The 27,730-nt window shown below is 50.6% G+C and overlaps 1 protein-coding gene across 2 annotated transcripts in view; it reads left to right on the forward strand.

The window, feature by feature from the left end:
* The window catches only part of LMX1A (LIM homeobox transcription factor 1 alpha), a 48,051-nt gene extending 20,549 nt beyond the window's left edge, over positions 1–27,502 (forward strand). The window contains exons 2-8 of one of the 2 annotated variants that reach the window (XR_003398921.1): positions 15,576–15,808; positions 20,687–20,856; positions 21,009–21,086; positions 21,197–21,266; positions 21,402–21,572; positions 21,806–23,051; positions 27,491–27,502. Coding sequence is in view for 1 of the 2 variants with exons in the window: in XM_026853846.1 (XP_026709647.1) it covers positions 15,576–15,808; positions 20,687–20,856; positions 21,009–21,086; positions 21,197–21,266; positions 21,402–21,572; positions 21,806–21,966 (883 nt within the window). In the remaining variant the exon portion in view is untranslated. Of the gene's footprint in view, positions 1–15,575; positions 15,809–20,686; positions 20,857–21,008; positions 21,087–21,196; positions 21,267–21,401; positions 21,573–21,805; positions 23,618–27,490 lie in introns of those variants that run through there. The other variant, XM_026853846.1, reaches the window with a different exon arrangement.
* Positions 27,503–27,730: the final 228 nt, after the last annotated feature.

The raw sequence follows: 27,730 nt of genomic DNA on the forward strand, positions 1-27,730 counted from the left end.
TGCGGGTCCATTAGGATCCCTGTAAGACAGGGACTCAGGTTACCCCTTTTTGGTCACTTGAGTTATTATAGGATTTTCTTAGAAGAAAACAATTCTGTCCATCTTATTAAGTGTAGACTAGCAGTGATACCAGGACTAAGACCGCCCTCGGGTGTCCCACCCTCAGGATCCCGTATCCCATAAGACAGTAATGGTGCAGCTTTCACCCAGCAGTCCAGGAGCTTGTATGATGGAGGAGACGCAAGGGGGGTGGGATTCAGTGTGGCCAGAGGGCAGGGGCATCCAGCACTTCGTGCTGGTCAGTACAAGGCATGCAGTGAGTGAAGGTGACAGTGTGAGGCTCTGCAGAGGAGGAGGAATTGCTTCTATGTACAACTGGGGAGTGGGGGTCTTCCCTTGTAGCATGAACACAGTCAGTAGCTCTGTGCACCGACTACTGTCCCCCTGTCTTGCCCAGCTGAGGTGAAGGCGGCAGCCCTCTGCTACCTCTTCCCTTCCCGTATGTGGCCAGTCTGCCTGGGATCCAGGCACTCAGCCACTGCTCAAAGAGATGTTCATGCAATGGATTTTCCAAGCCCAGACAGGGGGAAATGGCTCTCAAGATGAAGTTGATTTGCATTTAACAGTTCTACTTGGGATATTATTTTTTCCTACAAGGCAGTACCCCACCCCACTAGGATGCCCTGCGGATCACCAGCATGCAGTGCTGGTCCTTCTTCAGCTCTCCTGGTGAAACCTTGCAGACTGCTGTGTTCACTGAGCTGCTCCTGGGCAAGACCCATGACTTGGCTTGCAGGGGAGCCAGCGGGCTGGCTGCTTTCACCTGCCCGATGCTGCTCCTGTGCTGAGCTGCTTTCCACTTCCCTGCTTCTGCCTTCCTCCTCCTGCTGCAGTACCTGCTCTGGTTGTTTTTCTCCTGGACTGCAGAAGCTGTGTTTTTCCAAGCTGAATTTCCTTTCGTTTGTTTTTTGTAACTCTCCAGGGTCCCCTTCAGATAGTTTTGCTCTGTTTCATCCTCTCCAGTTTATCTCCTGCTAATGTTATTTAACATGCTAATTAGTCCCTAATTACAATTGCCAGTGAAGATGTCAGATAGGGCTGATACTAACCCTGATCCTTCACATCACTCTTTTTCTCAGAATTCTGCAGATTAATCTGTATGTCTCCCATTGCCTTGGTTATTTTATGTGGTTTGGTTTCACAGAGGGATGCTCACATCTGTGTGAGTATGATTGTTCCCCTGGTAAAGACTTGCTGAAATGCAGCATAGGGTGATTTCTGTAACACTCCCCAGCCAGGCTGACTGAGTGTAGCTCTGAGAGGCATTTTCTGGCTGGTCCTAAGCTCTCATCTCAAAGGCAGGGTGTGTGCCTGACTCTCTGTGGCAGCCCCCTTGAGAGGCAGAAGGAAAAGAACTTTGGAAAGTTAAAAGAGTGGCATTTGCCATCCCGCCTATACACTCAACCCTCTGGCTACTCGGGTGTTGTGCAAAGGTCTCCATGACTATAAATAGGCAGAGAGGTAGGCAAAGAGATGGTGAGATGGGATGAGGACAGGCGGTGAGCCAACCTTGGCCGGCATCTGGAGCTCTCATTGCCTTCGTGTGCAGGAGAGGTGCGGTTTGTTCCGGCCATGCTGCTCTCATCAGACAAAGTTTGCCCCCGCAGAGCCTATTTTTGAACACAAAACCCCCCTAGCTACCTTTTGGAGGTGCCGCAAAGAACCAGGACTGGCTTACAGTGAGGTGCCCTGGCGCTGCTGTGGGACGTCAAGCCACGTGCTTCAAATAGCTCTGTGCAGACGTGAACTACGGAGATGAAATGTGGCTCTTGACCGATTGTGAATAAATCAGGGTCAGGAGCTTGAATGCTGGCCAAGAAACCCAAAGGGATAAAATATAGCCTCTCTACAGACTGTTAGCAAACAGCACGTGGGCTGAGATCTGCTAGATAAATTTATGCGCTGTGAATTGTTCACCCAGCTGTAGTAGAGGGATGGACGGACCCATGGAGAACTAATAACCATATGTGGTGGACATGCCTTCAGTGCTGACCTTTAGAGGGTTCAGTAAGGCTGGGAGGTGGCGTGGTGACATCTTCTTAGGGATGTCGCTGGGAGGGAATGGATGCACGTGTTGCTTGGTGCAAGGGAGGGGGATTCAGGCTGCCTCTGCGCTGCACATCCAGGAGATAGGCTGGCAAAATAAATTAATACTCCTGACCTTGGTTTTCCCATCATGTCATTTGACATGAATTAAGGGTAAATACTGGGATCTTTGCCTTTGTCTGCTTGTTTCCAAGTTTATGGGACTTGCAGGCCCAAGAGGTCCCGTTCCTGATGCAACGCGGGGAGATCAGTTTAAGATTGGAGGAGGTAATAGGGAAATAGTGAAAAGATGGGATTCTCACCCAATCTCAGGCTCTGGGCACAGGGCCTCCAGCACCTGTTGTCACCCATTTCAGGTGAAACACTGGGGGCTGGCAGAACTGCCCTGGCCATGGGGGCTGCCTCCTCTCGGTCACCCTGGATCCCTCGTAGATGCAAAGAGAAACAGCGACATCATGTTGGGATTAAATGTCCTAGCCGTGAAACCATCTCCACGCAGACTGACTTAATGGGCCTTTGGGCTCGGTTCAACTGCTTTAAACTGGAGAGGTGGGCCTGAGCCCAAAACACAGAGCCAAACCCCCTTGTACTTGTCCAAGCTGCAGAGAAGTGTGAGTGGTTCATGGCTGGTCCCTGCTTTCTCTAGCTAGGCATCTGCTTCCTGCCCTCCGCCCCAGGATGCGGGATGTGTGCATGCTGTCATTGAATGGGATCATCTTATGTATCAACAGCTTATATGTCAACATCTTTTATATCGACATCTCTGTCCTGGCTTTAGCTCAGCTTGCGGGGGGACTGACACCCCCGTGTGTACCAGACCCTGTGCCCTGGGTCTGGCTGTGGGAGGGTGACTGCTGTTTTCTTGTCTCATTTTACCTCAGCCCTGCAGGGGGAATCTGAGTTCCCCCAGCTGTGATTCAGAGAAAAATGAGGAAAAAGAAAAAACATCCCACGTTTTGGGGTAAAAATAATTTCTTCTGGATGCTGGGCCAGTCCTGCACTCCTGGACTGGGCTGGGCAGTCCTCCTTCCTTAGTCTGCACAGGATATCGAGGAGGCTGTGGTCTGTCTCTGCTTTCTGGGATTTGCAGCATCATTTTGAGGTTCAGAGATGAAGAAAGAGGCTTTTCCCAGGCTGGGCATCCCTGGCAGCCTGGGATTCCTTTCCAGGGCGGACTGGCTGCTCGCCGTGCGCAGCATCTCTCCTATTGCAGCAGGGTAGTCCACATCCCACCCCCGGCACGATGCAGACAGGGACTCAGTCTCGGTGGCTAATCCAGCAGCCCTCCGCCTTGCCGCTCCCCCCTGTGCCTTTGCCTTGGGCTGTGACTTTTGACACAGGCAGGACACATTTAACAGTGTGCTCTGAATGCTTCACCACTGGCAAGCCAGCGGGTTGCTGGGGACCCCTGTCTCAGCAGCAGCCGAGGGCAGATAAGAGCCACTAAAGGCTGTCACTGCTATCCGTGTGCAGGGTGAAGAGCATCCCTACTGTGACTTGCACCACCGTGCAATTCAGTGATCTCATTTGTTCTTTTAAAGTTATTTAGAATGCGTTGGAGCAAAACACAGCAAGTTTTTAATGCTGACTGATTTTTCCACCGAGACATCTTTCCTTTCTCCCTGTGGCAGCGAGGATTTTGACAAAACCTCCCAAAGAAACCACAAATAAAACCCAGAGCAATGAAATCAGTGTGAAAAAGTGTAACGTGGTGCTTGGGTTGGACATGCCTGTTGCTTTTGGTGAGGCAGCTCTGAAAAGCCCAGGACTGCACAGGCAAACCCTAAAGACATTTTGGGGGAAAAACTTACTTTTTTTTTTTAAAATTTAAAGGACATGGTTTTGCTGAAAGGTGTCATTGTGGTCCTTTGCTTTGTGGCAAAACACCCCAGTGTGTAGTCCATCATTGGGATGTAGTCCATCCCTTAAAAAAAGGCATCTGCCATCTTTTCTGGTGAGCAAATGTTGCTGGGACAGTCAGGAGAATTGTGTCCATGCTGTTGCCCAAAGCTGCTTGCTTATCGCACACCAGGCAAAAGAGCAGAGCTAGAAGGAACTCCCCAGTACCTGAATAGCAGGAGGAAGGTGTCTTTCTTGCCCCAACTCTGCCCCAGTGAGCTAATGCATTCAGTGTTTTGGTGAAAAAAATGAGACGTCTGCTGGGGATGGGTGGCTTTGGGGATAACTGGATCTAACCTACCCCTGGATGCATTTGTTATTACTGTTGGTGGCATTTGTGGTCTCCCTTGGTTGAAATCATTAGGTTCCAGAGTGAACAATAGGCATGTGGTAGTTTATGCTTGTCCCAGGTGTGAGGGGACAGCTCAGCTTTAATTTAATACCCTTCAAAGATGTTGCCTTCTCGCTGGAAGGATTAGCAGCATAATTTTTGCTGTTGTCTTCCAGAGGGTCCTGCTGGAGGTTTGCAGAGCCCTGCCCTGACATTGCCACTCTGCAGGCTCCCGTCCCACCGGCTCCATCTACTAGCACATGTTTTGGGGCCAGGAGAGCCTTCTCCTGGCTGGAGGCGTTGATCTGTCTTCCACAAGGGGTTCGCAGCTAATTGGTACAATCAATATTTGTTTTGCAAATGCAATTGGAGGGAAAGAGGGATTGAGAGCGCCAGAAATTCAATTGACCTGTAAAAACAGATACTGTGTAAAGGGAATCCTTTCCCTGCCAAGCAAATATTTAGAAAGGAGAAGCAATAAAATGAATAAGCAACAAAGTAATATCCTGCCTCCACTGCCGCCGGAGGCTGCTGGGAAGGGCTGCTGCCCCCAACGCTGTGATAACCCCGAGCAGACGAGCAGCAGGAACCTGTTTCCTAGAGAAAGCGTGTTTGCTTTTACTGTCTAATCCATCAAAAGCTCATCCTGGTTCCTCAGCAGTGCTGGGACCTGTCTTAGGTAGCCTGGCAAGCTGGGCACTGGCCCCACACCCCTGCAACAACGACCACAGCATGACCCCGGTGGTGGCTCAGGGGGCGGGACTGTCCCTGCATCCTGGTCCCCCCTGATAGGGGTCTCTGCTCTTTTCTCCCACATCTTCACTCAGCACTCGCCAGTGCCCCAGCCATGGGAGCACACTGGGAAGGGACGTGGGTGCTGTGGGATGCAAGGGGTGCATGGGGCAAAGCATTGATGGTTCTCATTTGGAAGGAAATTCCAGTGCATCAGTACTCAGCTCAGCATGCCTTGGCTTGGAAACCAAAACGGTTAAGGAAAAAAAAATCCAAGATTTTTTTCAGATCAAAAATCTCCAGAAAAATGTTTTGGGTAGGGAGTGGTGAGATGGGGTCCAGCCAGGGCTTTTGCAAAGTGGAAGCAGAATGCTGGGGTCCTTCTTTCCCAAGTTGCTCAGCATCCCTGGGCACAGCCCTTCGGTACCCAAGTGACTTGAACCAGAGAGGTCCCTTTGGGTTCATGTCTGAATTGAAAGAACTCTGTGGAAAACAGACTTCTCAGAAAAAAAACATATAATATAATGTATCTACATACATGTGTGTATGTGTGTGTGTGTGTGTGTGTATATATATATATATATATATATAATAGAACAATTAGAAGGAAGTGAAATGATTTTATAGGAAAACTCCAAACCAGCTTTGGCACTGAGCACCTTTAGGCCAGTTTGGAGCCTTCTCAGCATCTTCCTCCCATGCTGGATACTGACCCCTCTGATGTCATGATCTGGGACTGCTTCTCATTTACTGGCAACAATTAGAGACTTTTCTGGGGGTGTTCATGGCTACTGAAGGCACCTTGAAATGCAGTCACTACACAGAAATCAAAAAGACGTTTGTATGCGCATTGGCGTAATACTGAATTTTCAAGGGAGTGTTGGCTAAAAATGTAGACTTTCCTCCCAAACTTCCCCAGACTGAAGAGGAGAAAGATCCAGAGAAGCAAGTGAATTTTAAACACTTGATAATCGAATTTTCCTGAGATTTTTATCCCCGTTTATTATGAGACTGAGCTCCTCTAGGATGCTCAGTACCTCTGGGGAGCTGATGCTCAGATCCATGAGAGGCAGAGGAGCTCTGCTTCTCCACGCACAAGATGTCATTTGGGAGCTGGGCGCTTGCTGGGATCACAGTGAGTGAGCTGCCTATTGCCGGACTGCCTCTGCTGATGTGTCGCCGGGCCACCGATGGCATGAGAAACCCCCCATGTGCTGTCATCTGTTACTGTAGCCCTGTCTGGGGTGCCGCTGAGGTTGCAAAATGCGCCCCAAGCATTTGTTTCTCCCAAAGCCCCAACCCGAGAGCACACGCTAGAAGAGAGCTGCAATATGAGCTCAGCAGAGGAAGGAAAAAAAAAAAAAAAAAGATGGCTTGAATTTAATGTCTTTTTGGATGAATATTTCCATTCATTCCAGAGCATATTCCTCTGGCATTTCCAGCACTCTTGTTTAGCTGAGTAGTTAACAAACTTCATCGAAACACATGTTATAGTGCTCTCTAGTGCACGGAGCTATGAATGAAGGATGCCTCTTTTGAGATACCTCCATGTGCAGCGCAGCTTTTGCTTCGGAGCAGCCTGTTAACCACAACAGCTGCTTTCCATTGTGGAAATGCTATTGAAAAAAATCAAAACCCCATCCCAACAACTTGACAACACACGCTCATGATATTTATGCAAAACCCTGTGTGAGGGTGAGCTGGGCCACATGGAAATAAAAGATAAAGCAAGAAATAACCCGGGCAGGAGACTGATATCTCCCCGCTGGCAGTGCCCAGTGTGCTCCTACAGATCTATGTTTGCTGAACTGGTCTGAAGCAGCTGGTCTCTGTGTCCGACTTGGTTTACTCTGTTTAGCTTTTATACAGCTGAGTGATTTTTATAGCTGCCAGAGTGCTGGGAAGCTCAACAGGATATTGGCCACCTCCTAATGAGAGTTTGCCACCTTGGCAAATTGGCATGAATGCCCCATGAATTTTAAACACCTGGGAAATGGTGGCTCCCATGGCACCGTCCCCGGATGCTCAGAGAGCCTTTGAAGGGAACATGGGTTTTCTGTTTAATAAAGAAAAATGCAAGCCTTGATTGTAGCCTAGGAGACTTGAGAGTGGCCAGGAGCCCCAGCGTCAGAGCTGGACCCAGTGCACATCCACCTGCACTGCCCTCAGTGGTGATGCTCTGAGAAAGCCCCCCAAAAGCCAAGCAAGCCTGTGATGCCCTGGGAAGTGGGGGATTCGGGACATCCCGAGCATGAGGTTGGACCTGTGGGACCAGGCTGGGGTTGAGCTCAGTTCTCTGGATTTGCCTGATGCCTTTTTGAACCTGTTAGTACAAGGTGGATGTAAATTTATGGCATCACTTGAGGTCCCCAGCCCTTCCTTTCAAGCTGCTCAGGGCTGGGACCAGTCAAGTGCTGGCTATCCCCAAGAAAGGAGATATCACAACTTCTCCACTTGATCTGAATGCTTCTTCTTTTCTTTTTTTGTGTTTTTTTTTTTGTTTGTTTGTTTGTTTGGTTTGGTTTTGTTTTGCTTTTTTTAACACTCCTTTTGAAATTCAGAATGGAAGATACAAATATTTTCATTTTCCATCACAACAGACTCAGAGACAAATATAATAACATGCAAGAGGGGGTATCCTAAGCTGGAACAGAATCAAAATTATTCCTTCCCCCATGGTACAGCATGTTGAAAAACCAGCAGGTGTGTAAAATCCTCGGGGGGGTAGGAAAACCAGCCTGCAGGATTTTTAGCCAGGATTTCTGTTTCTTCGAAAGAAAAAAACAAATATTTAAAGAACATCCCATTTTTATCCACAAAATGAATGACACAAACAGCATTTCCTTCTCTTCTAGTTATTCCTGCTCTGCTTACAAAGCCAGCCAAATCAGGGTGGTGGTGGCGATGGCACATCCTCTTGCTCCTGGTGACTTTGCTTTTCCATCATTTGCCTCCCCATTAATCTCAGTACAAACAAAGGCTCTGAAGAGACAAGCTGAAAAGCTCCTGGGGGTACGTTTAAATCAGTCCTTTCTAATAATGTCTGTCGACCTCTCTGTGGAAGCACTGCTCCCCAAGGAAAGGACACGGAGCCACGGCAGTGTGCTGAAATATGGTGGGGTGTAATTAATTCTGACCTCTGGCTCCCGCTCACTCACTCTCAATATTAAATTTGACTAGTGATATTGTGGTTTTTCAATTATCCTTGTTTTCTTGGGGGCACAGGGCAGGGAGGGGGTTGCTGTTCAAAATTCAGCTTGGTGGGAGATGCATCGGCTGGGGTGCAGAACGGCTGTGTTGGATGGGATCGATCCTTGGGTTGTCTCCATTGGGATGGTGTTTGGGCTTGGATGCAGTGCCGTCACCTTCCCAGCATGTCCATCATCACTGGTGTCCTCTGCCATGGTACCAGGATCCAGGAGGGGTCATGAGACCTGCTTAGGTGCTCCCGTCAGAGTAGGAACTCATTTAGGGATACTGCTGCAGGTCACCCATGAGTGGACCCCCAGTTCAACACCTCCAAAGTCTCTGGGGTCCCTGGACAGAGCTGTCCTCCTCCTCCATGCCCTGGCCATCCCCAAGAGCAGCTCTGCCTTTGAAAGCAAGAAGTGCTTGGCGGCAGCTGTCACTGTGACAGGGAGGTGTGCAGGGCTGGGATGCACAGCAGAGTGGGATGCTGGATGGAGAAAGACCACTGGTTTTGAAGACCCTGCGAGCTGGATTAGGTGCAGAAAGGTGAAAAGCAGGGTCCTCAGCTTCACCTTCCCTCATCACTTTTCCCTGGCCTTTCAGACAACACAGCCATCAGCCAACTGCTCAGGGATGGATTTGCAAGAGGCCAAGGGTTGGCTTTTTGGAGTTGCCATCCCCAGTTGCCAGCAGCGGCTTGACTAGACCCTGGGGAGAGCTCGCACCCTGGGGCCATGGAGGCAAGCTCGCATCGGTCCCTGGGATGAAATAAGCCCATTTTAGCCTGGTTGCCATGTCCTCTCGAAGTGTCAGAAAACGCATTCAAACAGCAGGAATGAGAAGGGCTAGAGCTGGGGGGGAGGGAGGAGAAGGGAAATTAAAAAAAAAAAAAAAAAGGAAAACGCCACTTGCTGCAAAGCGAGTGAATTCTCCAATAAACCCGAATCTGCTGAGAATACATTTTACAAACATGCAGCGAAGTTGGCCGCTTTTGTTTGGGCGTTTGTTAAGCATTAACTAAAGAATGCCATGGTCCAGCCTGCTCGGTGTGAAACCTAATTCTCCCCCTTTCTGGAGCCATGGCATGGAGTGCTCAATTTTTTTCTCTCTGTAGGACTGCAGTCTTCTGGTACTCCAGCCAAAAAACACTCATATTTTAGCAAGCTTAGCCCTGGCCCCGTTGCCAGGCAGTAAAGCGAACACTTGTCCGCCTCGGGGGGAGGGAGCTGGGAGACGGGGAAGGGTCAGGAGAACAGTGCTGGGGAAAACATCCCTCGTCTGTCCCACTGGAGAGCTTTCCGAGGGCTTGGGGTGTGTGGGAAGGGAAGGCGAGGGCAGCTGTGGGTGCTTTCCTCTGTCAGCCTGGGAGCCCGGAGACCCAGGGCGGATTTGGAGGTCTCCAGGATTGCTGGTGCCAGGTTGCCCTCCAGTCACTCTCCTCATCCCCAGGATGTGCCAGCCTGCCTTCTGCAGTACTGAGATGGACGCAGCCCTTTCCTAGTTGCTCCCATGGCCTTGGCACCTCTTCTGCTGGGACTGAGGGTCCAGGTGGTCCCCCCATGGTTGTGGCCGGGGGATGTCCTCGCAGGCACCATGCACAGGGGGTGCATCCATGACCCTTCCTTCCCAGCAGCGGCCCATGCCCCATAGGGGCTGGAGAAGGGGAGAAGGTGGCATGAGCCCAGCAGCAGCAGGACTCCTTCCCAAGCCATGGGTGCAGAGGGTTGACAGCAACTGTCATTTTTTCACTGCCAGCCTGTTGAGAACTGTGTGCTGCCGTCCCCTCTTCCAACAAGTGACAGTGAGTGAGAAGATGACTCGGTGCCAAGACAACTCAATCTGGTGTCCTCGCTCCCCATGGAGCCCTGCGGCTTGCCGCCGACACCTGCTGCCAGCCTCCTCCCACACCCCTCACACTGTGCGTGGCCATCAGCTCATCCCCATGCCAAGGTCACGGCTCCATGACAGCTTTGCTCTCCAGAGAGGTGTTGGTTGGGGATGGCTGTGAGCGTGGCCGGGCTGGAGCTTCCTGCACCTCTGATGGGTCATTCAGGGTCTGCTCAGTCTCTTCCTGGGCCATGGTGAAAGCAGGAGGTGAGTTGGTCAGGTCTCCGCACCGGGGTGCTGGAAAACCCAGCATGCCTGTGGATGCATCTGCTGTGGGCAGCCCTGGCAGGGAGGTGCCTGGCAGGGCAGCTGCCTGCACCACTTCATGGGGACCAGTGCCCACCCCGAGAGCCTTCAGGATGGCTCAGGTGCCCCTGCCCCTCTCACCACATCCTGGAGCCAGGCTGGCATGGTAGGGAGGAGAGCATCCCTCCGCCCAGCAGAGCTGCCTTGCCTTACCTGCTGCCTGAACCAAGCCTCTGCGTGGCGTTTGAGATTTGTCCGTCAGTATTTAATAATGGCGTCCCTGACCCGCCACCCCCTGGGGAAGCTCTGAAGGGCTGCGTTTGTATGCGGCGCACGCAGACAGACAGCAGCCGGGAAGCGCCCGTCAATCACGGCCCCTTTCAGGCTGTCACCTCAAAATAAAGGAAGAAAGAGGGGATGGTGACTGCGATGGGAAACTGGGGCTGCCTGTGCCACTCCCCCTCCATTGGTGCCCTGGGGACAGGGTGTGCCACCCCAGAGGTGGCTTTGGTCACGTGTAGAAATTTCTAGGTTTCCGTGATGCTGCACAGATGGGAAACCTCAAAGCAGAGGTCTGGGATGGCTTTCTCGAGGAAGAGCAATTGCATGGAAAAGTGGACTGTGGCGCGGGGGAAGGGGGGATGTCTGTAATGCTGCTAGCTGGCTTGGGGGTCTTCCAGCAGAAATGTTGCACTTTCGGAAATGACAAAATATTTTGTTCCAAGTTTTTCTTGAAACACACCACCACCACCACCTTTCTGTTTCAAAACTGCAGATTGTCATTTCAAAAGGGACCTACTTGATTTTTTTTTATTAAAAAAAGATTTTAATGCAGATTAATTACTACAGGAACAGGGATGTTTTTAAGATCAGAAACAAAAAGTTATGTGTTGTGATAAAAATTGCTTGCATCACCATATTTTTGTTCCAGTTCTTCCTAAGTTGAGTGGGTTTGATTTTATTTACAAATATTTGCTGTCAGTGCTTTGATAAGGGTTTTACTGAGTCGCCCGTGGCAGGCTGAGTTTCCACCGAGCATAACAGGGCTGAGCTGGTGACCCTGTCTGAGTGCCCTGCACCTCTTGGCTTCATATGTGGTTAAACAAACCCAAAGTCTGCCAGCCATGCCTGCTTTAGCTTTTGAAGGGGAGGAGGTTATAGAGGGGAAAAAAAAATCTACTGAGAAGTAAATGCCACAGTATCCCTAGGGTGGCAGAAATGAAAGTGCTCCTGTTGCAATTTAGGGGTTCGTAGTTTGTTCTTGGTTTAAAACTTGTTGAAGTCCCTGTGCAGAGCCCATTCTTCTTCTCTTCTGTACAGCCTCCTGTAGAGAAAAATGTAATTTCAGAGTCCCCTTTGCAACTGCAGGGAGGCACAAAGAGGTAGAGATGGGAGAAAAAAATGGTATTTGCTCTGTAGCCTGCTGCCTGCAGCAGGAGGGAGCTGAGCGCAGAGCTGAAGATCCCAGAGGTGGAGGAAAACATCTCTGGATCCAGGCTAGTGTGTCTTGCTCAGGCGAAAATGTTAAACTACTTGCTACATCTGGTACTAGAAGAAAATTTTCCTTCAGGCCCATCTTAGGCTGACCAGGGGTGTTTCAGCTGGGTTACCCATGCAGGGGTTAGACATGCTGGAGTTATCCTATATGGGGCTACCCCTATGTGGGGTTATTCCTGAGTGGGATTATCCATGCAGGGGGTTATCTGTGCAATGCTCTTCGTCCCCAGGAAGAGGAGCTGGTATTGTCCAGGGCTTGTCCAGGGCTGTAGAGATCTGGGACACCAGTGATGCCCTTTGCTCTCTCCCCATTACTACCTGTGGTAGGCTGCAGTTTTTATGCCCATGACCTTTTAGTGCCTAAGATCTGGGTTTATTGTAGGTTTATAAGAAGCTTTTTACAGTGTGATACCATGGAAGAGGTTTTATGGGATTTCTCTGCATCTTATGTTGCCCAGGGAGGGGGGAGTCCTGCACTGGGCAGCAAAAGATGCCTGGTCTGTCTGGCATGCCTCAGCGGGACCTGTTGGGCACTCAGCAGTTTAGAAATAAAGTCATTTATTCAGCCACCTAAGTACAGCTTTAAGTGTCTAATATTAGGCAGCCATTTGCCTAAATCTCACACCTTCCTATTTTGCGACACACTTTGGGCTTAGAAACATCTATCACTCAGTTGGTGCTGCTGTGCCTAATTGGCAAAGGTTTATGGCTCTCTGATCAGTGCCCTGGAAGTAGAGATTTTGGCCACATTCATTCATGAAGATTAGATAGCAGTAACATAATAGTTTATCAATATTTTATTACTGAGAGCAGTTAGTAATCCCCACAGATAGGGCTTGAACTTAATTTAAACAGGATGAGAATGTGTTACCAGATGAATACAAATTGCCTCCACTTTTACATAAAAGAAACATAATTAAAGACAAAATTACTACAGAAATATTAACACAAGCCTCCATTTCTCAGAGCTGGAACAAGAAAAAAACCCGACCTTTCAGAAGGAATGCTTTCAAGAGAGCATACATCCCACTCGTCCCAGGGCAGTCCCAGGAATGCTAGAAATACATACATCTTAGAGACAGACAGTTGTATGTAAACCTGGGAAATGAAGGTTTAATGTATAAAAATAAAAGCTACTAATGGCATTATCTAGAATTATAAACTCCCCCACCTTTTATTTGATCATTTTTCACTTTCTGTAGCGACAGTAATGTTTTATAAAAGCTTCATAACAGCTCTTTCCTACTTCATGTGGGATGCTACCATTTACTGAGCATGCCCAGGATTTGTCTGGCACGGGGAGAGTGATGCACCTCATCTGTGTGCTTGCCGCCACCATTTTGGGGAAAGCTGGGAGGGAGCAAGCATAAACCAAATGCTGGCATGAAGCATCCGTGAGAGGACCCCCAAGGTGGGAGGCAGCCGACACCAATAAAGCAGGGTACATTTGGGGGCCCTGTTCCCAACCCTTTGAACCCTTGGCACTCAGCACCAAAGGCTGGTGGGCACAGCTGGCAGCTGTTGCACACATCTGGTGGGCAGCAGTTTGCTCGGTGCTCACCAGCCATGGCACGGGGCACTGGGAGGTGATGCTCTGTGGCTGACCCTGCCTGTCGGCGCAGGGAGGCAGGCATTATCTTCTGGTCCTGCAGATATCTGCCACCCTCGCATTGGTGGGACACGCTGCCTGGCCCAGGCTCACTGGCTCCACGCAGCAAGCTCTCATCTCTGATGAGACAGGCACAGATGTGACCAGCTGCTGCCGACTCTCCTGGGCTTGCTGCCTGCACAGCAGAGCCTGCCTGTGCCCCTCCGGCAGTTCACACAGCTGACCATCTTGTTTATCAGCTATTGGGCAGCTAAAGCAGTGAAATGAAGAAGTGAAATGAAGCCTGGCTGGGATTTCACAGGAGCAGAGGCTGCATGTGGGCTGCAGCAAGATGCATGTCCCTTTGCTGCTGGGGAACCTTTGTTCAGCAGCATCTCTGGTGTTACAGGCTCCTTCACCTTGGGAGCTACCTCTGAGGCATAAAGACACAGGTGTGCCTTGCTCTGCCCCCTCTCTCCTTGTTTTATGGGCTATCGAACTATTCACAAGAACATTTTTGAATTATTCCCATTTTCTGAAGGTTTAGCTGTGAGGGTTTTGCCTACATCTGATCCTCTCCTTGTTGGAATGGGACTGGCTCAACACTTATCATTTCCTATGTGTTTTTTTTGTAACAGCCAGAAAAAGGCTGAAGGGCTGCCCTTCCCCTCCCCAGCCAGCCATCACCAGCCCCACAGCCCTCCAGCCCCTTAGATCTCCTCTGGGGATGGCACCTGAGATGGGGACTGTGGAAGTGGGAACTGTCTGGGGCCAGTGGAAGGCTGGATGCAGCGGTCCCCATGCGGCAGGTCCCTGGGGCATTCCTGGGCCGGGACACAGGCGATGCTCGGAGATAACCTCTGCAGGATGTGTGCTGACTTCTGACTTCTCTTTCTGGGACAAAGTCATCAAGACAGGGGAATAATAATGTCCAGTTCCCACAGATATTTAGGACAAGGCTGGGTAAACAGTGATTTTTTTTTTTCTTTATGGGGTCCAAGCCAAAAAAACAGATAGCTGGGGGTGGCAAAAAAGTTCTACTTTGGTACCTTCAAACATCTCTACTGGGGAAACATCCCATTCACTTAAAACCTCCAGCTGAGAGTTTAGCTCCAGGGCCCTCCAAGTCCTCTCAAGCCAACACTGATGCTGCCACCTTCACTCTGCTCACCTCAGTTTCCCCAGCTGTAAAACGTCGATCATGCTACTGAGCTTCCCAGTAAGGACATTTAAAGTCAGAGAAAGAAAAGCTCTATTTCAACCTACGTGTTATGCTGTCATTATTATTATTGTCTTTTAAGTATAAAGCCAGTGTGATGAAACCTGGAAACTGTACAATTAGGGATGCCTCAAACACTGTCACATCAATGTCAGGGAACAAGCTGAGCTTTTTCTTTCCCTTTTAACACATCAAGTCTTCAGTCTGTCACCAGCCTTAACTGAAAACTTGCTGCTGTTGAGAGTTTTTATGATATATTAGACATTCTTGATGTGTTTGCAAGCAGGAACAGGGCTGTTCCAGTGGTCCAGGCCAGAGAGACAGGGAGGTTTGTGGGTGACTGACAGCATGAATGCTTTCTGGAGGTGCTTGTTGAGAGGCACGGATGAACTCACTGGCCCCATTGCATCTCCAGCATCTCCTTACGTCTAGGCGTAAGCTGGAGGCAGGTGGACATGTTGGCTTGGCTTGATAAAACTCATGTAGAGGCGATGCATCCCACATCTTGTAGTGGTAGCTTGACTGTTGGGTTTGACATCTGTTTGCTTTTCCCTCAGAGTGTCTGGACACTGAGGTCTTCATCCTTTGACAGCATTCGTGGTGAGCACCTGGTAACATGTCAACCAGAAATGCCAAAGTTGACCTAAAGAGAGCATCCCCTATTGACACATGCAGCACGTGCTGTGTCACTGTGGGGTGCCAGCACCATTGTGCCCAGCCCCTCAAAGCAGTCAAAGCACCAACAGGGTGACAGCAATCCTGTACCAATGGCTGCTCCCCCCTCCACTGTCCCTGTCCCTTGTTCCCAGCACTGTGCCACCCTCCGGGTGCAGCTGCGGTGCTGCCAGCCATCCCAGCAGGATCTCCTCTTGCTCCCCCAGGCTCTTCGCAGTGAAGTGTGGCGGGTGCCTGGAGGCCATCGCGCCCAGCGAGCTGGTGATGCGTGCCCAGAAGAGCGTCTACCACCTGCGCTGCTTCTGCTGCTGCGTCTGCGAGCGGCGCCTGCAGAAGGGTGATGAGTTTGTGCTGAAGGAGGGGCAGCTCCTCTGTAAGGGCGACTACGAGAAGGAGCGGGAGCTGCTGAGCTTGGTGAGCCCGGCTCTGTCAGATTCTGGTAAGGGGCCGCCCGCGCCCAGCGTCTCCCTGGCTGGTTCCGCTCCGAGGCCCCTGTGAGAGTGGTGGGGTCTGGAGGCAAGGTTTGGGCTTGCTGCCCTGACCTCTGCCCCATGGTCCAAAGGGAAAAGCTCTATAAGCACTGTTGTGTCCTCCAGCTGGACTCTCTCCCACCTCAGTGGCAAGGGTGTGAGCAGGGACCTTGGCAGCAGAAGGGCTGCAGGGCTGGAGAATGCTCTGGGGACTATCCCATCTCATGAAGCTTGTTTCTGTAAGGGTTTGTGCTCCTGGCCTGTGCTGGGCACCAGCACCCCATCCCAAGGGGTATACAGCATCCCCAGGCTTGGGAAAGAGTCATGCTGACTGAAGGTGACATCTCTGACCTCCTCACCTGGAGAAATGGATGAGCTGCCCCTGGTATAAATGAGAGTTTTCTTCCTAAAGAAAAATCACAGTCCCAAGCACCCCACTGATTTCCTTGGGGTAAACTTTCTGTGTCTCTCCCCTGTGCCTCACCATCCCTGCCTGAGACTCTGGAAAGGCTCAGTGCAAGAAGTGAGCTGCTTCTGCTGTAGCCACCCTTTTTAATGCTGAGGGGAAACTGAGGCACAGAGCTAAAACATGAGCTGGCATCAGGGAGCCTGCAAATCTTGTGTTCCCAGTGGCTTCCCAGTCAGTCAATGGCTGGAGCCAGACTGCAGAGCCAGTGTGGTGATGCTGCAGGGACGCTGCAGAGCCAAGGGGGGCTGCAGGAGAAGTGGCACCATGGCTGGAGGTGGGCAGGGCGCTGTCATCCTGCTCCAGCCAGGGTGTCACTGCTGGGCTAGGTTGCCCAGAGCATCAGATCAGCATTAAAGTATGCATCTACAGTCAATGCACATCAAATCTGAATGTTTCCCAGGAAGACAAATTTAGTGAGAAAGCCCAGCAACAGGGGCCGGGGGGTTGGAAATGATCTGCTAGCAGGGATCCTCATATTAACGCTGTCCCTGCAGAGCCCTGCTGCTCGTGAGTCTGCGCGGCCCCACACTGTGTGCCTGGGTTGCTTGGCTCCTCTTAAAAACCATTGCTGGGGGAAAATCCTCGTTTGCGGAGGGAAGGATTTACCTTCGAAATGCCAAGCTCTGGAAAGGACTGCTGGCAAGCTGGGGGGAGCCTGTCTTTTCCCTTCTAGGGCAAAGCACTGGATTTAGAAAAATATAGAAATGAACGTTATGAGCCCATTCAGGAGGGGATTGTTAAGGTGTGAAGCAGGGCAGGTCACGGACACAGCAAAGCCCGGTGCTCACCACCAGGCACAGGCAGTGCTGCAGCTGTGAGAAGGTGCATGGGGGCACAAGGGTAGTTTTGGTGGGTATGGAGCAAAAATTGCCCAAAGCCTGTGTTTCTCTTTAATATCATGCTCCTCTGCAGTGAGAGCCCAGCTGCTTTGCAGTGGTGCCTGCAGCTGGCTCTGTTCAAGCTATGCAACCCTGCTCTCTTGAAAGAAAAAAATCCTCCCCCCCAAATAACGGTGATGGTGTTTAAAAACTAAAGAGTGAGGCCATGGGAGGAGGTGGCTGAAGGGAGCTGGTGAGTGATGGTCTAGCTCTGGAGGAGCTGGAGAGGCAGGAAAGCAGCAGGATCTGGCATGCTGGCGCTGGCTCTTGCCTTAGCCCTGGGAAAGTCCTTAATTGATTGAAGAATTATTATTTTTTCCTTCTGGGATGTGCAAACTCTCAGTTAAAATAGGAACCAATGAGAAGACATGATGCAGAAAAATAAGTGAATTGGTCACAACAGTTTGGGTCTATTCCTAGTGGGGGAAAAGGGCAGTTTGTGAAAGGTTGGGGAGCTTTTCCTCCCCAGTGACTCATTGGCCTATGGTCCAGCCCTGCTTCCAGGGGCTCTGGCCAAACCAAGAGCTTCAACAAGCAAAAACCTCCAGGGGAAATACTTATTTCAGTGGAAACTCCAGCTGAAACACAAGAGATGCGAAGGGCCAGTGTGAAAGTCAGAAGAGCATGGCAACCCCTTGGCTGGTCAGAAACCCAACCCAAAGCACCCAGCACCCCCTGGCAGCCCTTCCTGTCTCCCTGCAGACCCCATATCTTAGCCCCATTGCCGTCCCTGCCTGGTTTTGGTGGCCACCAACAGTTTCTCTCAGTGGTATGGCTCTAGGGATGGTAGCATGGCAGGGGCCAGCCCAGGTGCACATCCCACCTAGATGTTCAGCATGGCGTGGCTTTGCCCCCTCCTGCTGCATCCCCCCACCCCGGGGACCCCACTGTCACAATAGGGGATGCAGAGGGTTGTCCCTGCTCTGGCACCAGTCCTGGATGCCCTTCACTAGCAGCATGCGATGTGCTTGTCCAGCCTCTCCCCGTCTCCCCCTTCACTGCTTTGAAGCCCCCTGCCCTCCCTCCCCCCAGCCGCTGTGCACCAAAGGCCACTTTATGAGAAAGCACAGATAAAAAGCGAGCCATATGTTGTCTGTAATCTCCCAAACCCTTACTTCAATTACTGCCTCCCCCGAGCCTCCGTCGCCCAGCCTAAGTAAACAAGCCCCTCTGAAAGAGGACCCCACTTTCCAATTAAAAGCGTCCTAACATTTCTCCTCTCCCTAAATCCTCACAAGCGAGGAATGTCCTGGCCCCGGTGGCAGGATGCGGGCTCAGCGGGTCGGACTGAGGGCACATCACACAATATCTATCGCCTCGGTCCCTTCCCAGGTGACGTCAGGGGCAGCCCCAGACACTCATTAATTTCTCCCCCCTCTTCAGTGGGGAAAGGCTTGAAAGGGAGAGTTAATTAAAAGTAATACCCCGCCAAATCCGGCTTCGCTTTTCCTTCTTTTCCTTTGACACTGGGAGGGATTTGGGGAGCAGGTGTTGTGGGGGGAGGGCTCAGGGGGGCTACTCTGAATAGGTTTTCCCCCTTGGCATGGGTTTTGAGCATCACTTGCTTGATGGAGTCCATGAGCCTCTGGCTCCCCCCCTGCCAAGTTCTGGACTGGAGGGGATTGGGATGCTCAACTTGTGTTAGGGTGCAAAGGGGTTCAGGCACTGAAATGTCTCCACTGGTTGACATTCCTTCTCCCAATATTTGTAAGAATCTCTACCCTTCCATCAAAACTAAACTCCTTTAGGTTTCAGGAGAGCAGGCAGCATGGCAGAGCAGAGACCTTGCTTGTGCTAGCACTGAGAAGGAGGCAGCAGCCGGCAGCTGCTCAGCCTCATTAGCCATCAGAGACTCCACACCCTGGCAGTCCCCAGTACTGGGGCTCTCAGACCTACTGCGTTACTACCTCCCTTGCATTGGGACATGCAAGAAAACAGCAGTTTGTCTTCCCCATTGCTGATGCTGCTATGGGCATGCCATGGATGTGCTGTGAGGAAGCAAGCAGCTTACAGCAGCAGCAAGGCTCTGGTTCCTGGGAGCCAGCACCCAGCTCCAGGCTCCTTGGGTACTGCCAGTGTGAAGATCTCTTCCTGTCCAAGCCTTCACCACAGGGACGGTCTCCGTATTGACTGGTGAGCCCAGGAGAGAGCCCAGCAGCATAGAAGGATGGGGTAACTAGTACTCAAGAGCATCCTCACTCCCCCAGGATCATTGCCTCCCCTCTCCCCAAAGATCTGCTTTTCTCTTTCACCATTCCCAACGGGGCTGCTGTTGGATTTACACTTTTCTGATGTGTGTGATCTATGATTAGCTCTTGCCATGGGGTACGACTTGACCTGCTTTACCTATGAACTCTGGGCCAAGCTCACAACCCCATCTCCTGGAGATGTGGCAGCCCTGGGATAGGACCTGAGCCAAGCACAGCATTGTAACCTGTGTCTGTATCAGACCAGCACCTCAGCTCTTTTATTGGTTCCCAAATGGATGTTGGAGGAGCTTTCCTGAAAAGGCTGCAAGTGATTTTATGGCTCTTGAGAGGGAAGGACCTGTGCTGTCAAACCTGCATTACAGCCCTCCCACACCAGCTGAGCAAGCAAGGTCATTGACACAGTGGCAATGCAGTAAATGAGGAGGGCTGGTAAGAGACAGGGAAGCACTGCTTGCTTTCCTGGAGTCGCTTGTGCCAAAGGTCCTGAGGCCCTGAGTAGTGGAGAGCAGTGGAGAGATACACACCAGTGCCTGGGAACGCATCAGAGCAGCACATTACAGCAAGTACCTGAGGGGTGAAGTTTGAAGTAGCCTGGGCTTCTGTCCAGGGAGATTTACAACTCAATGGAAGGGGGGAAATGCAGGCAAAAAGGTGCTGCCCCTTATATTTGTTATTAAAAGTCTGTGCTCGAAATTGAGTTGACTTCCATGGTGGGGCAAATCAGGAGGGGTTTGTGATGTCTTGGCTAATGTGTTGCCCTCTCTGAGCATCTCTACTCACCCTGCACCTTGATCTCCCCCAGACTGGGCTGTCTAGGCAGAGGGACCAGATGCCTGGTCACCAGCTGGGCTGGGGGACAGTCCCAGGGGCACAGTGGTCCTCAGTAGCTGCTCTCCCCTCTCATAGATGCAACCCGTGTGTCCAGATGTGACCCCAGCTGTGACCTGGCAGGAAATCACTGTGGAGCAAGCAGGGATTTGGGTCTGATGGAGGGAACATCAGATGTCCCAGGATTTCACATTGCAGCTGCTCAGACTGTTGGGGAAGAGAAGAACCAGAAAACACATCTGCTGGCTGAGCAACCCCAAACTAGGAGCCACAGCAGCTCTCCCCCTCTCTGAGGTGCCATGGAGCAGCCAGCCCCAAACCTCAGCTCCTCATGCACATTCACAAGAAGATCCCCACCAACAACAGCGTGTATTAAATCCCTCAGATTATTTTGGACATGCTGGAAAACGATGTGCACTGCCCATTGTCTCTAAAGGACCTGCTATTTTTCCCCCCTCTTAGGCAAAAGTGATGATGAGGACAGCATCTGCAAAATGGGCCAAGCCTCGGGGAAGGGCACTGAGGACGGGAAGGATCACAAGCGGCCCAAGAGACCCAGGACGATCCTGACCACACAGCAGCGGAGGGCATTCAAGGCATCGTTTGAGGTCTCCTCCAAGCCCTGCAGGAAGGTATGGGGAGAAAGGCCCATGCTCAGCCACCTCCAGCCCCTGGTCATGTCCTGAATGCTGGGCAAGGACTTGCCTCAGATGCTCTATCCCCTCCTAAACTCCCCCTGAAAAGCTGAGTGGGCTGAGTCGCTGCTGTCATTCCTCTCTCCAAGGTGCGGGAGACGCTGGCAGCTGAGACAGGGCTGAGTGTCCGTGTGGTACAGGTCTGGTTCCAGAACCAGCGAGCAAAGGTGGGTATGAGGGGTAGCTCCCCAACAGCAGCCGGTGCCAGGCCTCCCCTCCCTCCTTACTTTGGCTGGAGGATGATTTCACCCCGGTTTTTCCCCTTCTTCTCGCCCAGATGAAGAAGCTCGCCAGGAGGCAGCAGCAGCAGCAGCAGGATCAGCAAAACACACAGCGACTGAGCTCAGGTACCCCGCTCGCACCCAGCTCTCCCTGCACTCAGGGTCCCCCTATTTCCCAGCCCTCTCTGGGCTTCCCAAAGGAGCTGGGCCCCCGAAAAAGCAACAGCCCCACCGCACCAGTGACTTGCTCCTCTCTTCCAGCCCAGACGAACGGTGGTGGCAGCGCGGGGCTGGAGGGGATGCTGAACCCCTACACCACTCTGCCCCCGCCCCAGCAGCTGCTGGGCATGGAGCAAAGCGTTTACGGCTCCGACCCCTTCCGGCAAGGGCTCACCCCGCCGCAGATGCCCGGAGACCACATGCACCCCTATGGTAAGGCTCTGGGCTTTGCCTCTTGCCTTCTCTCCTTCAAAGAGATGCTGCACTGTGGTGGGAGGCTGTGTGGTGGGGGCGTGCATGGGGCAGGGCAGCTATTTCTGGGAAGGTGGCAGTCCCCTCACCCCTAAATCCTTACACTGAAGAGGCTGGGGGCTACCGGGCACTGTCAAGATTTCAGAGGAGAATGTAGTCTTTGAAACCTTTCTGCTGCTTCCCTGTTTCCAAAGGTGCTGAGCCCCTCTTCCACGACTTGGATAGTGATGATACCTCACTGAGCAACCTGGGCGACTGCTTCCTCGCCACAGCAGACGCGGGGCCACTCCAGGCACGAGTGGGGAACCCCATCGACCACCTCTACTCTATGCAGAACTCCTACTTCACCTCCTGAACAAGGCGTGGTCCCCGGCACAGGGCAGCCGATGCCGCCGAGCTGCCCCAGGAGGGGCTGCAGAGCCCCCGGGGTTGGGAGGGAGGGGGAAGCAAGACTGCTGGGATGCTGTCAAACAATATGTTGTAGCTTGGGTTTCCCAAGGAGCGAGTTAAGTTATGGGTTGCGTAGTTTCATGTTTCTCTTAGGAGCCTAGGATTAGGTACAGGATTGGAATTTGCTGGCTGGTGGATTTTCAAATTTCAAAAGGGGAACCAAATTTCTCGTTTTGGCAGGGGGAAAGGCAGGGGGAGGGGGAATCCCTTCCCATGGGAGCATCCTGGTGCCATATCTCCTTAGCACTGCCTGCGGTTGGAAGCAGCAGAAAGAGCAAACTGCTGATCTTCATAGAGGGAACCCACAGCATCAGCCAGGCTTTGAAATTTGAAAAGCTGACAATGCTTTGGGGAAACACGGGGAAAATTTCACTGCGGGGTTTTCCCTCTTGTTTCCTCAACCAGCTTGAGTGCTTGCTGTTTAAACACAGGGACTTTTAAGATAGATGTTCCCATGCAAATATAGAAAGCTAGAAACCCCTAACATTGTCCCTGAGGATGGGGCTATGTGTGTGTATGTGTGTGTGGGCACGCACGTGTGTGTGTGTGTGTGTGTGTGTGTGTGCAGAGCCGTGTGGCTGTGGGTGGTACACTGCACAGCCACACCAGCCAGATTGTATCAACAAAGTTTATTTCTAATTCTATCAGAAATTTACTGTACAGCAAAAGTAACTTTATTTTCAGCGTGAACCATATTTAAGGAAATACTCAATGCACTTAAGTTATAAGATGAAATAATTTACTTTTTATAAACATTATGTTTAGGTTGCAAATCCCAGTGGCAGGGAAGGAACATCAGTTCATTTCAGGTGATAGGTTTGGGTTTTGGGGTTGGTTATTTTTGGTGCTCTCAGGTTGCTCCACTGTTTTTGAGGTGCAGTTGAAACCCAAAGCAGGCCTGGCTCCAGGGACCGGCTCCTCTGCCAGCAGATCGATGTGGGCAGCATGGTGGCCAGGTCCTGTCCCCACTGCTGGACATGTCGGTACAGGGTGGACAATGCTGCTGGAGCTGGTGGACATCCCAGCCCATCGAAGCTCAGCCATGCTTCTCTGCATCACCTTTCTCCTTCCCATGGCAGGACCCAGCCTGCCAGCGACCCTGTCCTGTACCCTCAAATATGGGTGCTAGACCAGTGTGAACTGCTGTCCTGGCTCTGGAAAACACTGCAGCCTGTATCGCCACCCCTTGGGCGAAGGAGAAAGGAGGGAGAGCCCTGCATTTCCCACCCTGTGCGTGGGTTCATCCCTGCAGGAACCGTGGGAACCTGGGGAAAGTTCTTCTTAGGGTCGAGCCTTCAGCTGACCCTCACCTCATCCCCACACTCTTGTTTTCATGCGTTGTGTCCTTTTGTGCTGCTGTTCACAAATGATGTAAGTGACAACCCGTAAAGACATGCAAGTGACTGTGAGGCTGAAAACACTGGCTCATTGCCGTTGTACGATCTGACACTGAATGTAGCGGGGTCCGGAGATGACTGACCTGGCGGGAGATGCTGACATGCTGTCAGAAATCACGTACCAAGATGAAATTAAAAAAAAACAAAAAAAAATCTCTGGGAAAAAAAAAAAAAAAGAGCCTGGTCTTTTCTTGCATGGGGTGTCCCCTTGACTTGGAAAGGGAAAGGTTTGAATCTCCAAAGTCAGCAAGGTGTTGGGTATAGCAAGACTGCAGGGGAAGCTTCTGCTCCTTGGGTTTTTGATATCAAATATTCTCTGGTCTGGGACTAAAATCGCCCTCGAGGGTCCTCCATGCCCAACGGAAAGAGATTTGTGGATCTGTAAGGTGACACATCTATCTCTGGCTCCCACCTGAGGTAGCAGTGAGGGGCTTGCTGGGGATCTGCAGGACTGGCTCAGCTGTGAACATCGAACTTACAGACATCTGTAGGCAGCAGAGATGATTCCCAGCCAAAATGACAAAAGAAAAAGGAAGGCCAGACATGAGGCAATCTTCTTTACAACAAGGAGGGATCTTGTAGAAAGGATGGTAAAAAAGAGAAAAAAGTAAAGTATTTTGTATGTTTGCCAGCTCTCTGCATGGGCTCATGTGTACTTGTAGCACCAGAAAACTCTGATTCATGTTTACAGCTGCCCACAGTGTTTCTGTGCTCTTAGCATTGAAGGAGAGCTGGAGAAGCCAAGGCAGCCAGGTTAGTAGGAAAACATTTTCCTGAACACACGAGCTCCTGGCTTAAGATGCCCTGCAGACCTCATTGGTACCTTCACATCCCTGGTTTCCACCTTGGATCAGTGAGCATGGCTGGGACGCATTTGTCCTCCTCCAGGGAAGGGTGGCTGCAGGAGTGGGAAAACATTTCTGCAGGCCAGGTTACCCCATAAGTGCTCTCACCTGGAGAACCCCAATTGTCCATTGCAAGGCCATGGGCAACTCCGTATTAGGACAGCCTGAAAGATATGGATGGGTATTTCCCAGTAGGAGTTGCTTTCATCTCAGCTCCCTGACATGGAGAGGTTCCTCAAATATGTGCTGATGCCACCAAATTGTGGCTGGGGATCCACAACTCATTCTCTTGAGATGTTCAAAACAAGGTGTTCTCTCTCCTTCCTGCCCTTCATCTGTCACTGCTCTTCTGTTCCTGTGCTATAAAATGTTTTCCAAGCCCAACCTGCAGAAAAAAAGATTCTAAAATGGTGTGACTGTGTGAAGAAAACTTGTGATTTTTATTTTGCAAGTGGTAGTTTCCTAGGAACAGCCTGGATTTCTTGGATTAGTTTGGGGGTTTTCTCTGTTTCAGGACAGCAGAGCACAGCACCTGACCCTATGAATGGCAACTGCTGCAAAACCCTCAGCAGCCCCAGCCCAGAAGTGTCCATTTTGTTTCAGTCACCCAGTCATGTCCTGGGACAAGGCGGTGGGCAGCCTGTCTGACCAAAACTGCTCAGGACCATGTTCTTGGTCATCCTACAGCTGAGTGTTTCCTCTTGCTCCCCAAAATGAAAGCTTGTTTTTAACCACTGCACAAGCTCTGTTTTCTCTCAGCAATAACATTTTGATTGCAAACCATCTCTGGGCCCTTATCTGGCCTCAGTTGCATCAAACATCATCTGAAAAAGCACAGAAAGAAGGCTAAAGAAATGTCTAACATGTAGGAGAAGGCTTTTCATGGAGAATTAAATAAGCTATATCGAACTTCAAGGTCTTCTCTTCCAGTAGAAACATCTCATCTGTGCCTGCTTGTTCATCTTGGGTGTAATAGTGAGTCACTACGTAAAGGTGTTGCAGGAGGGAGGGTAAAACTCTATAAAAGCAGGATTCACAGGTTGCCTGGGTTTGGGAGGAAGTGGGAAGACATGTCCTAGGAAGCTGCCTGGCCCGATTTGAGACGATCTTGTGCAGGACAGCAGGGTACGTGCTTGTGTACAAGTTTTGCTGTGTTTCTAAAGCACTTGCTCTTTCTAAGGGAAATTATGTGTTGAGGAATTTCTTTATAGAGACTGATATTTGTGTGTACTTTACTCTTGAAAAGCATCAGGGTGATACCTGTTACAAGTATTAGTATTTTTTAATGTTGGCTAGGCACAATTTTTTAGCTGGTTGTCTCCAAACCCAACTTCTGAGTGGATGATGTGGAAAGACAAAATCATATCTCTTGGCTTGGGGTTTTGACAAAGGAAGGCTCCACAGCAGTAGGGAAAAAGGTTGGACCTGTCCTGGTATGGACAGGTTGGGGAAATTATGGCTTGAAATTTCTCTGTCACTGGGCTCAGTGGTCTTGGAGAAATGCTGGCTGGGGCTAGTGGACCAGAGGGGATCTGGGCTGGGGTAAGGCTGATAGTCACTGGGGGATGAAGGTGGAGGTGTGTTTTGCTTGTGGAAAGGGTGCAGAGCTGAAGAAGGTGGAATATATGTGGTGTGGAGGAGCTGCTGTGACTTATGAAACCAACATGAGTCTGATTTGTAGAATCCAGCTGTAGGTAATGATTGGGTTAACACCACTCAGACTTGCAATAGAAAAATGCGTGTTTTCATTAATCGTTATTAAAATTGCCTTAAAGATTTCCCTCAATTGGATGCTTCTTAAAACATCATGTTTAAAGGTTTGGGGGTTTTTTTAATCTTTTAAAGATAAAAGGTTTGTCTTCCCCACCCACAGCTATCTCTGTTTGAAAAATGCTCACCTACATCAGTCTGGCTTTCCATCAGCCTAACTATCAATTTACACTTACCAAATTACTTTCTCCAAAATAAAATCCCATAAACCCCATGTCATACGGACTGGTTGCCTGCTTTTAAAATCTTGCAGAAATGTGTTGACATGCTATGATAACAGTATCTCAAGGTATGTGTGTGTATATGTATAAAATTATTATATATATAGTATATAATTTTGGAGAAGAATCTGTATTGTGGAAGGGTGCAGATCTTTGCCTAGTAAAATCAGCAGAATTCATGGTCTTAAACCTGTCCTCCTCCTGCAAGTTGGCCTGTGTGCCTGACACAACCCAAACACAAGTCCTGCTTGCAATTGTGCAATGCAGTAGCAGATGCGGGTCCTCCTGTCATCTGGATTTCATATTCTGTTGTGCCTTATTTCAGGGTGTGAACGGATCCTGCCAAAACAAAACTGGCTGGGCTTTATCTTCTGCAGGTGATGGACTCACTGCATGGCAGATGACTTCTTGTCAGGCCAGGTGGGTTGTTGGATGTTCCTGGGTAGGTGATGGGTTTGGTGTGTTCAGGACTGGCCCCCCAGGATGTACATTCGTGGTGCTGCTTTGCCATATTGTGCTCTATGTCTGAGCCCACTCTGAGCCTGGGGAGTGACTCCCTAGGACAAATGATATCTTCATGTCAAAGCCAAGAAGAAAAGAACAAGGTACGACATGAAAACAGGCTCTACCTTGCTCTCCAAGGCAAGGGCAGTGCCAGGAAAAGGTTGGGAGCTGACCTTCATGTGTCTAGTGACTCAAAACAAAGCCCTCTCTGTTCAGGCACTGCTCGGTAGCCAAGGAAAGATCAAGTCAGAGATTACTTTTCAGTTAAGGACACTGATTAGATGATACTGATAGCCAGGAACGAGCTAGCTCTGAGTAATATTATGTTAATTAACTTGCTCTTTGTGAATGGATAGTACAAGAGCTTGTGGCAGATGCAGACTGGAGTGAAACTCAAAATAGTATTGGCCAATACTGGCTAGTTTGCACCTGGAGATTTAAATCTTGATGGTATTTTTAGGTATTTATGGGAGACCTGTAGCATGCAGACATAGGAGATGGAGCAAGCAATGTCCTGGAAGCATGTCACCTTGGTAGAGATGCTGTCTAGGAAAACCACCTCCAGTTGAAGGGCTGGTTCCTTGCCTTGCTCAAAATGGCCTGGCTCAGTGTGTAACTGGGGTCAGTGGCTCCTGCCAGCTGAGATGTGGGCACTAAGAGACCCCGAAGTGGGCACCTTCCTAGCAAAGAAGAGCTTGGTGCAGTGAGGGGGCCTGTGTGTGAATCCCAGTGCATGGCCACCTCCCCAGCCTCTTGCTGAATAGGGTATTTGCATGCTGGCAGGGTGGGGGGCTGCTTTCTTGTGTGATGTGTGCATGCTCTCGTACACAAAAAGAGCCTACAGGAGAATTTATGTACACACATCAGTGGGTTGTTTCTCTGCACGTCTGGGGTGGAGAGAGCATGAATCCCAGGGAAGCCACAGGCAGGGT

The sequence above is a fragment of the Athene cunicularia genome, assembly GCF_003259725.1.
Source record: "Athene cunicularia isolate RWA chromosome 8 unlocalized genomic scaffold, athCun1 chr8_part1, whole genome shotgun sequence".
Lineage (NCBI taxonomy): Eukaryota > Metazoa > Chordata > Aves > Strigiformes > Strigidae > Athene > Athene cunicularia.